Consider the following 15,713-nt stretch of genomic DNA (forward strand, 5'->3'; position numbering starts at 1 on the left):
GGGCACCCAGGTGAAACGGATGACAGTATTGAAGGAGAAAACCACATGTGCCTTCATGTTGAGACTCCAGAGAAGACAGGCCAATCCCTACACAGCACGAGGGCGCCAAGGATACTACCTGCTCAAGAGCAGTATAAGAGGAGGGGGAGCGGCAAGGAAGCGAGTGCCAAGTGCATTTGTACCACCCTAAAACATGAGGGGACCTCTGCTGACAGCGCCGGCTGAAACTGGCAGCGTAATGCCAGGGTGCTAGTGGGCGCGCTGGCGCCCCTGACACCTGTGTGCCTGCTGCTCAGCTCTCAGCAGACTTGCCAGCAGGAGACACTTAAAAGATGCAATTGCGACGCTCACTGACAGTGCGACAATGTTTCACTCTATCTGCCAGGCCGCCTGCATAAATGAAACAAAAGTGCTGAGCGGGGCGCCCTCTCAGTCGTTCAGTTAACTGTGGCGCCAGAACAGTGTCCTCACGTCCTTGGCGGAAGTAAGGTCTGTCAGAAGCAGCAGCCGGGGACTCCACGCGGACTGGATATAATTTGTGAGATTTCAAATGTGCGGAGTGCACGGTATTTGACCCGGCCGGCGTTGCCGGACCACCACGGCGGGACTGGGCACTGCAGCATCGACCTGCAGCGCTGTCGGTCTCATCACCATAGCCGCAGGCATCAGAGGCATCGGGCGCTGCGAGGAGACTGCTGCATGGTGGAGGATTCAACTGGTGTTGCTGGCGGTCCCTGGGGGGACGCCGTCCATCCGCGTGGTACCCCGACTCGAGCCCTGCACCACTGCCTTCTGAATCTATGAAACTGTAAGACTCAAAGTTAGGCCATCGAGGGTGCGCTATCTCTCTTTCTGCAGCGTTGACGCAAGAGTCTCAACAATTCGTAGTCATTTGACTATTCTCGCTTGTGTCTCAGTCCTGAAACACGCCCTCTACTAGCTATGGACACAAGGAAATGTGAAGAAGGCTTCAGGGACAGAGGGATTGCCCCTCATGCTCCTCAAAACTGCAACCTGATTTTGTGCCACTCTCTGTGCCACTTTTTTTCTCCACCTTTCCCTGTGCTCTGTTTTTTCAGCAATGCAGAGTGCTGTCTTCATTGTTCTATTCAGACCTTCCTCGCCCGCAGCTGCACTGTGAATAAAAGCCTCTCAAGCTGCCACTAACCTTGATGCATATGCCATTTTGGCACCAAGCCCGGTGACTGCTGAACAGTGATGAAATGAAACCTAAAGGGGGCTCCATGAAAGGTGTATAAAGGATGCAGGTGCCCTCCAGGTCTCCTGTTCTTGCCAATTGTCTTATGCACCCTCTATATCCAGGAAAGTAGGTATCACTTGTGCAGCAGGTGCAGTCAACCATGTGCTAGGAGTGCCAGGGGTCCACTTTACCCTAACTAGTGGCTATTTCTTACTACCAAACCAGAGGATGGCTCTTCGATTCCATGCTTGCATCAGAGTCCATGGCACCGAGGCTACGCGACTGTCTATATCCTCACGTATGCTTCCACTGCATGCAGTGGCGTAACAAAACTAGAGGTCGGGCCCTGCAAAGTACATGGAGGGGGCCCCACACTCCAAACCCAGTCAGAAACTCTCACGCCTGGGGCCCATGCACAGTGCCGGTGGGGGCCCCATGTAGCTTGGGGCATTCAAGCACAGCGAGGGCTGCAGGGGCTAATGTTACGCCACTGACCACACCCTAATGTCAATGTACATGAAACCTTTCAGAAAGCATTTCACCCTCCATTTTAATTGTAGTCATACGTGAGTGCGAGTCCCCCTGTTTCATAGTGAGCCATAGGACTCAAACTATGCTACACCGAAGCACCGCCAAAAGGCCAAAACCATTCTGGGTTGCATGTCCTCAGTGGAATAGCTAGACCTTTACCCGCCCATGGCTGCCCCTGCGTTTGCTGCCCCGCGACGGCCACAGGTAAGAGCGGGAGGGGTGCTGGTGGACCGCCTCCCACTTCCTACACCAATGTATGTGTTGTTATTCAGTGGGGAAATGGGCCAGCAGTCAGGCTTGAGTTTTCTTATTGGAGCAGGGCCAAAACTAATTTGCATGAGTCCCTGCCTGTAGCTGCACAGTAAGCAAAAATAACTATGGCGTGGAGTGCTTGCAGCCCAGAGTATTTACCAGTTGCTGAGAACAGTACAAACATTTCACACTTTTTTTTTACAATTTTAAGGGATGTTCCACTGTCTACCTATACCTCAGGCCTGGTCTGCGAACCTTAGTTTTGGAGCAGCATTGACTACATTTTTACGACAATAAACCACACGCTTGGCTCCATGAAATGGCAGCACAACTAAGAATATTAAACCCACGATGCAGGGGTGCAGCGCAATGTCCTGCATATTTTTATGTGTTTATTATACCAACCTTGATTTTAAAAAGTATCACATCGAAAAACAAAAAGAACAACTTTAGAATTGCCGTTTCAAATAAGTTTGGGTGTTTTACAATTTTAACTAGACGTATCCTTCTTTCGTACAACGAAAAACAAATAAAACTTTCATTAAATTTTTATAGCGCCTCATTTAAGAAAAATCTCACTGCCCGTTGAAGTCACTGCCAGGACTGCTAATTGATCATTAAAGATTTAAAACTGAGAGAGAACGGGTTACATCTCTGCAGTTAATAAGATTTCTCTCTACGAACGTGCACTTATAATTCAATTAAATAGACCCCAATCGATGTATGACTTGTAGGTGGGACCCCTAATGATAAATAGCTGTCAGGTTTCCAGGATATCCACAATGAATACACATGAGACCAAAATACACATACTACAAGGGGGAATTTTTGCATGGTCAGTGGTCATTCTAAAAACGTGCTTGGGTTTGACTTTTCTACCTGTCAACGAGCCACACACTACCAGGCAGCTGTTCTCTGACCACGAGGCTGGCTGTGGTCCTCGGGTACACAGCTGCATAGCTGTCTAATGACAATCAGGGTCGTAGCATGGTCAATGGGATTGGGGGGCGTCAGATTTTATGACAATCAAGCTGGCATATAATGTTTAAATAAATTATAGGACAAGCAGGGAGCATGAGAGGGGCTTAAGGGGCAGTGGAAAGAGAGAGGAATGCGGATTGGTAGGGGTACCAAGAGAGAAAACACAATATTTTAGCAAAAATACCCAATATTCTGAGGACTTTCAAAACAAAGAGGGAAGAGTGTGTGTGCCTTTTTGTCCGAGTGTATGTAAAAGTCCTTGGTGAAATCCGTCTGCCATCTCACAATACCAGACTGAAAGCATATGTACCCAACTATTTTTCAAAAAATACATTTATAAGGGGGGGTGTAACCCCTCACCCTCCCTCCGAAGCGACACCCCTGGTGCCACTGGGAGGTTGATCTACACTGCTAGGTGCTCTACGAGTCTGAGAGCAGGAGTAAGAGAGCGGCCGTGTCCCACCTTCCGCTTGATATGCTCCAGGAGATGCTCATGGCCCTGCAGGAAGTAGAGGTGCTGGAATTCCGTGTCATCGCGCTCGGGTTTAACCAGACCGCCCTGCTCGATATTGACCACTTTTCGGAAGCCATCTAGGGACATAGAGCAGAGAGAGAGATTCATTAATGAGGACAGAGTAATACAAACATAAACATGCATGCTCCTTTAATCTGCTGTTGTTTTATGCTGAAGTTTTCACAATGGATATAGTTCCAGAATTTATGTCACCTCAGCTCTTTTTAGTTCTTAGCTTGCTTTCTACAGACCTCCTACTTACAGCATACATAGAATGGGCTGGTGGTCAGATCACTTCAACCATTGGCGTATTTGGATCAGCCTCTAGAAGCCATTGGCTTGCTATATTCACAAGCAGATCTTAGATCGACCCAGAGGAGTATTTCTCTTTCCCCATCATGCAAGGGGCTAGTTGGTGTATCATTGCATCTACTACTGAGTATGTGTAATTGCAATGCAATAGGAACTTTTGTACATCCAGTAGTTACACTCAACCATCACACATTTTGGCACATTCAATGCTTTATTCATACATACATAGTGTACAGAAAATAATTGTTTAATGCAGCAGGCATTCTTAATGTCATTCTCATTACTGAGTGTGAATCTGACCATTAAAGGGCCTCCTCGTTGCTATTTGTTGATCACATTGGACGGTCATCTTGGGGTCAAAGCCTCTAGATGTGATAAATAAAAAGCAAGTAAGGGGTGTGTGTACATATGATAATATAGAAACTTCATAACAACCATCAGTACAATACCGACACCACTACTATCAATATCACCACCACATCATTACCAAACCAAACCATATGTCTTGGGAAGATATAGAGCAATTTTCCAGTACCATCACCAGCAGTACCACTACCATCAACATCAATGCAACACACCACCAGTACCAATACCACCACAAAAATAACAATGCCATCAATCCACTAGTACCACAACATTACCAGCAAAACCCCAAATAATGCCAACTATCAATACTTCCACTAATAACTCACCACCTATATAAATACCCTACCACGTACCACCGCCAATACCACCAACACATAAACAAAACAACAACTGCTACCAGGACCATATCACCAAAACCATTCCTACCACAACACTACTAATACAGCCACCAATACCACGACTAATACCACTACCATTACCAATAACCCTACCACAATTACCATCACCACCAAAACCACCTCTACATATACCACCAGCATCACCTATGCCACAACACTGCCACCACTATCACCACCATCATTACCACCACCACTACCATACATTCACAAATTCAATAGATTTGGCTTTAATGTGTTATCGCATTGAGGCATAATTTCTGTATGCCTGTGTTTGTCATCTGTTTTCATATTAAATTCAGACGCTTTTGTCAATGCTTAATGTTTTTTAGTGATCACAAGCATGCTTTATTTGTAAAATGACAGCTGTATTGAAGAATTGTTAAAAATAATTCACTAGGAATGCATACACAAGAAATCATAACGTTCAGACTATGTACACAAAAGCTTTACTAACGGTAAGTGGACCATAATACCACGCCTTTATGAGAAAGTAGTTCTTCTCCTTGTTTGCAGGGCAGTCTCCTGGTACTTGAACTGGGTGGTGCACTGTCACTAAACAAATATTCTCTTTGTTGATTTGAACCCGGGCCAAAAATGTGCCATCCTTCCAAATCTAATCTAAATCATTGAATTAGATCCTCAGTTATAAAAGCATACTTTGTGTCTGGCAGAAAGGTTCCTAGTGGCATTTTAGGGCAGTGGAACAGGGTGCTACCCTGCAGCTTATTTGCAGGGTCACTACTTGGTCATCTGCTTCCACTTTTTCTATCCATTTCATCCTGGAGAAGGTGGGCCGAAGAAGAGGTATTTGAGTACAGGGTGTTCACAACCATTGCACAGACTTAATATAGTGTTAATAATTCATTTAGAGTTGTATTTCTCAATTGTTTGAGACTGTATTGAAATGGACTACAGCAGCTGGAGTACACCATCACATTGTAAGGACAGTAAGGATGTACAGGAAGAGAAGATTCTCTAATTATGGTGCAACTTTTAGAAGCTTTTGTCTTTTAGATTAATATTTCCCTTCTCTCACACACGCTGTTAACAATTTACGTAGGTCAATCACCAAGGTAGAACATGCACCACAGGCTGAAGCCACATCACAAAAAGAAAAGAGGAGTAGGGGCATTTCAGTATGACAACAGTGTTGATCTCTTTCAGACTCCTTGAATCTTCTGTGCCACCAGCATCTCCTGCTTTGGTAGGAGTTGTTGGCCCACTGTGACTCAAACTAGACAGGTAGCACCAGAGCCAATGAAATTAGATCCAAGCCTTCTCTCCCTCTGTCCCCCACTAATGTCCTGTGGCTCTGCCCCACAGCATACCCCTTATGTGACTCACACACATGGCACTTAATCCCTGGCCAACAAATGACCCCATCCCTGAGATCCTGTCCCTCTCTTTACATTGACATACTTTTTCCTTGCTTTTGATTTATCCACCTTCTTGTGTAACTCCTTCCACTGGTCTCTTTTTCCTTTGTCTTACTCATGTAAAGTAATCCTATCTAACACACAATAGTCAATTGACACCGTCCCCTCAACAATTTATAAGGTGCCAACCCAGGTCTATAAGCCACCGCTGCTGACTGCGATACTCGTTTCACAGCAATGTTGACATTATTGATAACTGTTTTGTTTCCTTGACTATTCTTTTCATTCTGTTCACCTTGCCTTTGGTCTTCGGAAGTTAAAGGGCAATTTCCCTGTTTGACACCATCATCTCGATAGTCACACCACATCCTCTGAAACAAACTGGATTCCATTGTCTGCTACTTTATTCCAGTGGTAACCTCTCTCCATCGCCAATGCATTCTCTAAAAATTCTATAACAACATGTGATCATTCTCCCTACCAACCTACTCACTGCCATTTGAAGACGTTTGTGTGGTGCCGCGGCTAGGGTGACTGACTCAGGTATCTGGGGATCACGGTTCGACCCCTGGCACCGGCAGCAGATTAGCCCAGCACCATGTGCCTCTGGGCAATAGCTTGCTTAATCATCCCGACGGCCCCAACGCCTAAAGACCCTTACGGGTTTCGAATTTACAAATGTGGATTATTATATTATTGTCCAGCTTGAATTCAATATTCTTCCTGTCTGGCAAAACTTGGTAAATTGTTCATGACATCACTGATAATTGTGTGCCAAGTACCTCGTTTTGCCTTTCTCCCTGTTCACATTTTCGTCCTTTCTACAACAATTTCTGAGTGGGTTTCTCTTATCTGTTGAAATTTTAATGACTGTACAATAAACCCTTATTCAAATAGATATCGAGGTGCGTTTATTGCAACCCAAAGTAGGACAGCCTTTGTCCTTAGAAGACCCCTCACTCACCAACCTAGTTGGTGACATGCTTCATCATCGGGGTCTCACCTGGACAGCCGAGTGCCATCCAGGTGTGCTTCGACACCTGACTACAGTGGAGCTGTTTTTTTTGGTTTTTATATGTGCAGAAGAAGTAATATAAAAGTGTATATTAAAATTGTCCAATACTACCCACTCGTAGAATTTATTCTGGAGCGTCTTGGACAATGACTAAAATAATTTGGGACACCTTTGCCTGATTAGGTGGGCTGTTGATGTCAAAAGAAGTTGTGTCGCGTTTCAAAAAAGAGGTGTACATGTTTGAACCTACGTGCAAATATGAGGTTTTCGTCAGGACCAATGTAATGCAGGCTGGGTGGTATACGCACGCTAAGGCGTACCCTGACCTCGCCTCCGTATGGCTTGTAGACTACCTCCAGAAGCAACAAATTGGGCCGGTAGTGGCCCATCCGAAAGCACCCTTGGCCCACCCAAATAAAAATTCCTGGAGCCGGGCCTGCTGGGCAATAGCTCACTTAATCTCCCCGACGGCCCCCAGCGCCTGGATACCCTTAGGGGTGATAAGTTTGCACTTTTCAAATGCGGGATTATTACAGCAAATGAAACCAAGGTATACAGGAAAGGTGTGGCGCAAAAGCCAGAGTGACAGACTCTGGAACGCGGGGCTCACGGTTTGATCCCCGGCGGTGGCTCAGCTTTATGTGACTCTGGGCAATAGCTCACTTAATCTCTCCGACGGCCCCCAGCGCCTTGATACCCTTAGGGGTGATAGGTTCACACTTTACACATGTCGAATTTTTACAGCAAATGTAAGATTAGGTGACTAAAAACCACTAGAAAAACACCCTAACAGAAAAGGAATATTTTAGAGATCAGCAGAAAACAAGATGCATTTATACCTCCCTCAACTTGAGTGGCGCATTGCAAAAAAACATTGGAATGAGTTATCTGACGGAACGGCCTCCAGTTTGCTCGCTCCTAATAGTGGGATACATAACTGTGCAGCTTTTCTGAACACAAAGGCACCTTCTCCTCCACAGCCAACCTATTCAGCTACCTCTGAGCCTCGGACACATGACTGAACTTTTAAAGATGTGGATGTGTCATAATGGTCAAAGCAGTCGACTTTGGAACCTGAGAACCAAGTTGGAGTCGTGGCGTGGGGTCAACATCCTGTGATTCTGCCTGGGCAAATCACTTAATCTCCCTCTGTAACGCAACAGGTGCTCACGTAAAGCACTCCAATACCTTCGGGTAGAGTTCGCGCTTTATAAAACTGCAAACAAAAAGAAACGTTCTGCATTATCCTGACTGTGACGCTTGAGGGCACTGAATTGGTAAGTAACATAGCGTGAGTACCGCGCGACGCTTAAAGAATGTATTTGTACTTTGTATTCATTTGAATTGTGGCTCAAGCATTGAGTGTTCACTCGGTGGTGGTTCAAACGTTGTTAGGCAGTTGCCGTTCGTGCTCCTACCTGAGGGGATGCTCCGTGCGTTGAGTGGAGTTACATATCAAAAAAATCCTTACTTCAAGACTACTTTTGGACTATCAGGGTGCCATCTTTACATTTGGCGACGAGCGGGAGTCACTCCACCCACTCACCCACAACGACGATTACCTCGTTTTACAAATTCACGCCGCTTCTCTTCAAACCTTCCTTCAATCGCCATCTTTGCTAATCCGGTGTTATTTGATCTCTGGTCGGATTCCGGCAGCGATAATACTCAGGATGGGTTCCGTGCATTGGGTGGAGTTGCATATCAATACACTCCTTACTTCAAGACTACTTTTGTTGTATCCGTCATCTTTACAGGCACTGAAGGGTTCTAAGAAGATATGCTGGTTGCCCCAAATAAAGGCTATTTCAATATTCAATTCGTGAGAGGATACGCCCAGCCACAATAGGGCCATGTTTGTCTCTAAGGAGAAAACTGAAGGCTTAGTCTCAAGAACAGAAGCATGTAAAAAGTTTCCTGTGGCCGAAATTTAAATTACCACAGCACAGTTTGCATAATTTCGCCATTAGCGCACATCGCCTTGTTACATTACCATGCGCAGAAAAATCATAGTCCTGGGTCAAGACGGACAAAAACAGAACGTGAGCAGTTGTTACCTGCAGCAATTTTGTTTTTTGCTCTATTATTTTGCTCGAAATGCATCCTCGCATCAAAGGAAGCATTTTGCTCTAAAAATATACCGCTGAATGATGGGTTTGCATTTCAAGTAATTATGCGTAACTCTCCTGAAAATTTGCATAATTCTTTGAAAGCAAATTGGGTGAATTTCACACATCCCCAGTAAAAATATGAGCTAATCACAACCCTGAGCAGCATATTTAGTGAATCCACTTCATCAAGTAGCACCGCTGAACATTTAGCTGTAGTGACTAGCGCTGGTGGTATCCCCACACATGATGGCACGGGATACTGCGCTAATGGTGGATCCCAGAAAAAGTAGCTGTCTCTCTAGAATCTAACCTTAAGAACTTGTGTCCCATGCACTGGCCACATAACAATATGGCAAATGAATGGGTTAGATTAATTGTTTCCCATTGATGTGATGGAGCAAGGTTGCGCATGTAAAGCGACTTGCTTGTATTCAACCCTCTCTAATAACTCATAATGTACTAACTAACATGTCTGTCTTATTCAGTGCTTAATTTGTAAAATATGAAGTGCAGGTGCTCAAATGTTTTTGGAGGCCACACCTACTTTTTTGGCTCCACCCATTCCGCCACTGGCTCAACCCACTCTATTAGCTCCACCCACATCCTCAACTGGCACTGCTAAAAGTCAGTTGTAATACCCAATCGATCTGAATTTCAGCAAGGGAGCCTTCCTCATAGTAAGGTTTTGAGAGTAGGTTTCCCTGTGCAATGAACATTTTGAAAAAGATTAAACCCTACCAAAAGGACATTTAAAGCACAGTTAAATTAACTAAAGCCCAGGGTGGCCCAAAACCACAGATTTCTTGGGGTACTGCTTCCACACTGAGAGTATGGTAGTCCAGATAAAGAGTATGATTTAGGAGATAGAGGCCACCCACTGTCAGAGGACCAGTGGGTCAGGGGTACCTGCTCTGAGAGAATAGCCATACAAGACTGATGCTGTTGAAGTCACTTCTGATCTATAGGTGATGCCTGTGCTGTCACAGACGACAGGACGCCTACAGACACAGACAGAGTGGGTCACTCTTGGAGGTGCCTTCAGGGCACATTCAGCAGTGCCTGCAGATTTTCTCCTTTCTTTCCGAGCAGACAGCAAGGGGGCTCTGTTATTTTACTTTACAGTTGGCCCAAAAAAAAAGGCTAAATTTAAGGGGCCATCAGGCCCCCTTTACTTAGAGTGCCCTACCTGTGAGCTTTCTGGGGCCTCACACCCAGATGCAAATGCAATGAAGGGCAAACAAAGGCACACAGCTTGTTATCGCCTCCCAGGTACTAAAGGGGCATGCTTTTAACTTTGTCCAACCCCTGTAAATAAGAGATATGTATGCACTGAAAGAGTATCAGATGTGTTTGTCTGTCCCAGTATTCACACAAATAACAGTTTAAATATAACTATGTTGTTTGAGTTGTTTTATAGTGCTACTTATCCCAATGCAGGGTGTCAGGGCGCCTTACATCACACGTACAGATTGTACCATGACAATAAATCATATGTGTGTAAATCACTATACAGGATGTGTTACTTAAGATAGTGAGGGTTACAAGGTGCATGTAGGAGTCACGTTACAGCTCACTGTGCTATATTACAAGGATTACATTTGTGAACTGCAAGTAACAAAAGGTTCTCTGTGTTAAAAGCAGTAGTAACCCACTTACCTATGTGTAGGAGTTTTTGTGTGAAGTTCTTATATGTGCGGGTGAAACCATGAATGGGCACCCTAGCCTATCTGTGCACGTGCAGTAGTCCATGGCTAAGGTCAGCCCGCCGTAGGTCAGTAAATACCTTCTAAATACACCATCAATTCCACTAAACACATGAATGCATTAAATTACTCATTCTTCAGGGTGGGTTTCTGACCTTTTCCCCCATGCTGTTATAGACCCCTCCTGGGACAATCATTTACTCAGATCCTAGGCTCTGAACGTGGTCACTGGGGATTGAGCTCCCCCCCCCTCCTAGTGAGGGTGATGTGGTTACATGTGACTAGAGGCCCGGATGTGGTGACAAACGGGAGAGGCAGCAGTGTGTATTGGACTTGTGTTCAGTCACGGCTCGTGCTCCTGGATACAGACTCAGAGTGGGGATGTGGGGGCTGCAGATTCCGAGTAGGTGGGTGTGAGGAGGGGGTCATTATAATGCGGTTGGCACTACCAACTCACTAAACAGCATCACAGCGCCATCCCGCTGTGGTAATGAACTGCCTACCAATGTAATGGGCTGGGACCCCAACAACGGGTCGTCGTGCGTCACCCCCGCCAACGCTCTGGTGCTGGAGCCCACAGCCACATAAATTTACTCACGATTTGTGGAGTAATTGTGATTTACGTCTGCCAATAACGTGATTCCAATCATTCGTTTTCTGAAAAGTTTGAAATAAATGTATTTCACCCCAAAGAGTAAACCGTTTCCTCTGGTGCTTGACAACTATTAATATAGGAGCCGTCACGAGCCTGTAGCGCCTCAAAAGAAGCTTACAAATGGAAACATCTCAAGTTTTTCATCTTACACATTTTACCATCTCCACTAATCGTGTCATTGCTTGCCACATCTTTTCTAGTTTAAACCAGCATCTGTACTGACCGACTGGTGCAAAAACGACATTTACATGTGCCACCATTAAAAATGCAAGATTTGCACCAGTGAGTCAATACACAAAATGTTGAATTGCAGTTGTGCAAACGTTGCTGGTTCAACTGTTTGTACAAAGGTGAGGTTTATCTAACTAACTATTGACTTAAGTGAGCCTTCTTAACCCCCCCCCTCACCCCCCCCCGCAGGCGGCAGGTCTGTACTGCGGCCGGTGCCCCCACTGCCCCCGCCTACCCTACTGAAAAATCACATGATTGTGAGGATGATATTTGCATTGTTTTTTTTAGCTAAGGTGGTCGTTAGGAACTTACTTGGGGCCTGGACGGGACGCGCGCTGTTTCTGCTACTTAATTGGCAACCAGACACGGACTCTCCACAGTATGGCTGATCGATACCAATCTCAACCGCGCCACGACTGTTGGTCCGGGCGGCGGGGGCCAGGGGGGGAGTGGGGGTCTGGGGGTCCGACTTGAATGCATTGACTGACTGCAGATCATGGTGAGCGAGCTGCCTGTTGCACGCCGCTGCAGTGGTTATGCTGGGGCGTGGCAATGAGTGTAGAAAACACTGCGCACATTGACGCACAGCCCCTACCTCATCCACCAAAATCCAGCCCAAACCAGTGTCCTCCTCCGGCCTGCGCCCCCCCCCCCCCCCCCCCCCCCCCCCCAGCAGTAAAAAAGTAAGTGGCTAATAAGGCGGCTCCGCGGTGCGCAGTGCGATGCGGCGCCGCCATCAAGATTCAATCTAATTTTCAACACAGTTTAAATATGCATAGTCACAGTGTGCGTGTGACTCTGTGACGACTCAATCACTCCTCGGAGAGGCGATTGCGATGCAAAAAAACACGCTGTGGCACGAGTCTGACAGGGTCACAGACACTAGTCAGTAGTGTGTAACTTTAAAGTATTGAAAAATTTGACGTGCGCGCAGTGCAGCAGATGCAGACTGTAGACCCGGCCCTGTCATATAAGTGCCGGTGCTAAGCACCGGAAAGCACCGGCACAAATTAAGCCCTGGTCTTATTATTATTGCATTTCACGACATATTGTGTATCTAGAAGAAGCTTGCTTATGTGTTTCTACTAACAGTAATCCGCTTGCACTAAAATGGCCGCTGCTACGGGGAATTTTCTTCTGCGTATGCGTATGTCACACTCACGTGACATGACGTACTCTATGCTTTGGTGGGAAACTTTTGCTTCTGCGTTCTAGAATTAAGATGGCTGCTCTGTGTCAATAACGTTGCTAAACTGTTTGTTCTGCCTAATTTCGAATGCAATAGTTAAAATAAAGTAATGGGAATAGAGTAAAGATAAGTGGTATACAGTACATTCATTTATTCTGTGTTCTAAAACTGTTTATTTTCAATTTTTTCATGTAACGATAATCTTGGGCCTGGGAGGTGTTATTACTCCATCTTGAAAACCCACACTGCGCATGTCAAACTCCAGAAGGAGCTGAAGTCATTTGACATTGAAGCAATGCCAAGCTTACAGCACACACGAATATGCGCCTGGGAATCTAACCTGCTGACCCCAAGCGGAAGAAAATATTGGTAACATTGTATTTCTATAAAGAACATCCATTGTTGGGTGGAATAAAGATACATGGTAGAATTAAATTTGATGGGCGGGACCGTTAATAGAATATTCAGAAGTAAAAGTTTCATTTTAGTGTGGTGTGGTGATCTCTCCAAGTCTTTCGTCCAATCAAAATTGGGGATCCTTACACTTGCAACAATGGGGGGTGGTACACTACCCTGGAAATAGTATAACTAGAGTAGGCTTAGTTAGCTAATTTGTCTGACTTGTCCGAATAGCTGACCTATCACTGACCCAACGCACTCAATAGGTGATCGAGAGCAGAGGTGCTGGCGAAGCACTCTGTCAGAAGATTCGATAACCCAGTCGGGATTCGGGAGCAAGGGTGCTGGCGGAGCACTCTGAAGGAAGATTTGATAACCCAATCGGGGTTAGGCTGTTAGCTGCAGAGAGGGTTGTAGGGCTGGTGTAGCAACTTTAACTGTGGGTGCCGGTCTTAGCCTGTGGTGGTCCTGTCCTGATCCAAATTTGGCTGCACCTGTCCTGATTTCTGGTCGGCACATGTTGTCTCGCTGGCACTTGCACTTTGGGTTTCTATCTTCTAACTGACCCGTGGCCAGGGTTAGTTCTTCACACCATTCTAGGTAAATATTCTATGTGGGTATGTCATTGTACTGTTTCCTTCTCTCTTCCCACCCTAATGTCAAATGCGTAAAGACTGCCTTATAAAATCTTTGCATAATCTCATTCTAATCGTTATTTTCCTGATCGAAAGTTTTCTGGTTACAAATGTTTAGATTATGACTTTTTAAAGAATTTTAGATGAAGAGTTTAAACTGTTCCAGAGTTTGTGGTTATTATATGAGTGCAAATGTTATTTTTCTACCTATTTTCTTGCTAACTCCCTAATCCTTTAGGACTTTTAGGTACAGGTGACTAGGATTGGTAAATCAGTGGTATAGGTCCTAAAAATATATTTATATAAATCACTGATTAGAGGAAAGTACACAGGTTACCTGATTAAAACTCATCATATGTTGTTTATGGGCCCAGGTGAGTATGGTAAAACCGAGTCGGGCGACCTGCGCGCTCTATCAGATGTGCCACAAAAACGGCCATTTGGTGAGCTTATATAAATAGGTAAAGGTTAGCAGGAGAATCGATGTCATCAAAGATGCTGTGCTTATTCTTGAAATTCTCCTTTATACGTCATTGTTTTCGGATGTGTTAGCTCAACTGGAGCATCTGAACTGGACTGAGACTACAACTCCCAGAAAACTTAAGGTTGTTAATAGCAAACCGACGACAAAAGCTGCCTTGGTTGTCTGGTAACTTTATCTATATGATTACAACTATCAGGTTTCATAAGTTATAATTTGCTAGAGACAGTCACACTATTTTGTAGGCTCAGATGGCAATATACCCCTCAATTTGGGTACCTGATTATTCTATTTAACATAAAACATGTATTTGTAATGCGCACATTCACCCAGGTGTATCTTGGCACTGACTAATAGATGTTTATTGTTATTCAGTTTAATGGCACTCATTTTATCAACCTCAGAACAATGAAAGGGTGAGTGGACCCACTGGGATTTGAACCTGTGACCATGAGGTCGAACACAGCCCCCTACAGTGGAAGTATTAGTCCACTAAGCCACCAGGCACGGAATTGGGGCACTCTTTAACCAAGAAGCTCATTTTCCAGTCCCAGGCTTTCTATTAACAACCTGATGCATTCTGGATATTATAGTGTTGGTTCATTTCAGTTCACCGAATTGCACTGACACACACACAGAAACAACACTTTGAAAAACAAAAGCCTTGGCCTGAACTGGACGTGTCATCTGGCAACCTAGTAGGTTAGGTATTAGGGTTTTCAGGATGACTATGCCCAATTTATAGCCCCAGTGTCTTGCGTGGCACTTCCAACCACTGGTGACGATTTAGCCCACAACACAGCGCACTTTGGGACTTGTCGATTCCCATTTAAAATTGAAAGCATATGCTTAGTGATCACAGCAGGTCAAGTGCTGTTTGCTCAAAAGTCAGATTGGCTGAGGGAGTCACACATGACATGGGGCACTTAGCACTTATGCAAGCTATCGGCACATCAGAAGATACAGCCTGTTTGTGCGCCAGTGCTAGGGATGAGAACTGGGGCCCCATACCTTAGTAGATATGGCTCTGCCTCGCGTTGCACTCAAAATTCATAAATATGGCCACTTGTGTTACTGTGCACGGTTCAGGTACTTACACATGTTGAGCTGCCGGACAAAACTTGCCATGTTGTTATGTTTGAAGTACTTGGGCAGCACCTCCTTAGCAAACCGGCCCTGGTCAAACACATGAAAGCTGGTTCCATTCTGAAACAAGGGAAGAGAAAAGGACTTTAAAATCCTGAAATCACAGAGAAAAGTAAGGTTCAACTCATTTGGGGTTGTGCAGATAATTTACTCATACTGGGGGAGATTGAGAAATGGAGGTGAGTGGATGCTGTCGCGACAACTGTTTCACCCCCGA

General features: G+C 45.2%; 1 protein-coding gene across 1 annotated transcript in view; it reads right to left on the reverse strand.

Moving 5' to 3' along the window:
- Positions 1-15,713, reverse strand: part of HSF4 (heat shock transcription factor 4) — a 385,922-nt gene that overhangs the window by 261,876 nt on the left and 108,333 nt on the right. The window contains exons 2-3 of the mRNA XM_086947661.1: positions 15,448-15,556; positions 3,429-3,556 (exon numbers count right to left, since the gene is read on the reverse strand). Coding sequence (XP_086803787.1) covers positions 3,429-3,556; positions 15,448-15,556 — 237 coding nt within the window. The remainder of the gene's footprint in view (positions 1-3,428; positions 3,557-15,447; positions 15,557-15,713) is intronic.

Source organism: Lissotriton vulgaris, chromosome 12 (assembly GCF_964263255.1).
Source record: "Lissotriton vulgaris chromosome 12, aLisVul1.2, whole genome shotgun sequence".
Classification (NCBI taxonomy): domain Eukaryota; kingdom Metazoa; phylum Chordata; class Amphibia; order Caudata; family Salamandridae; genus Lissotriton; species Lissotriton vulgaris.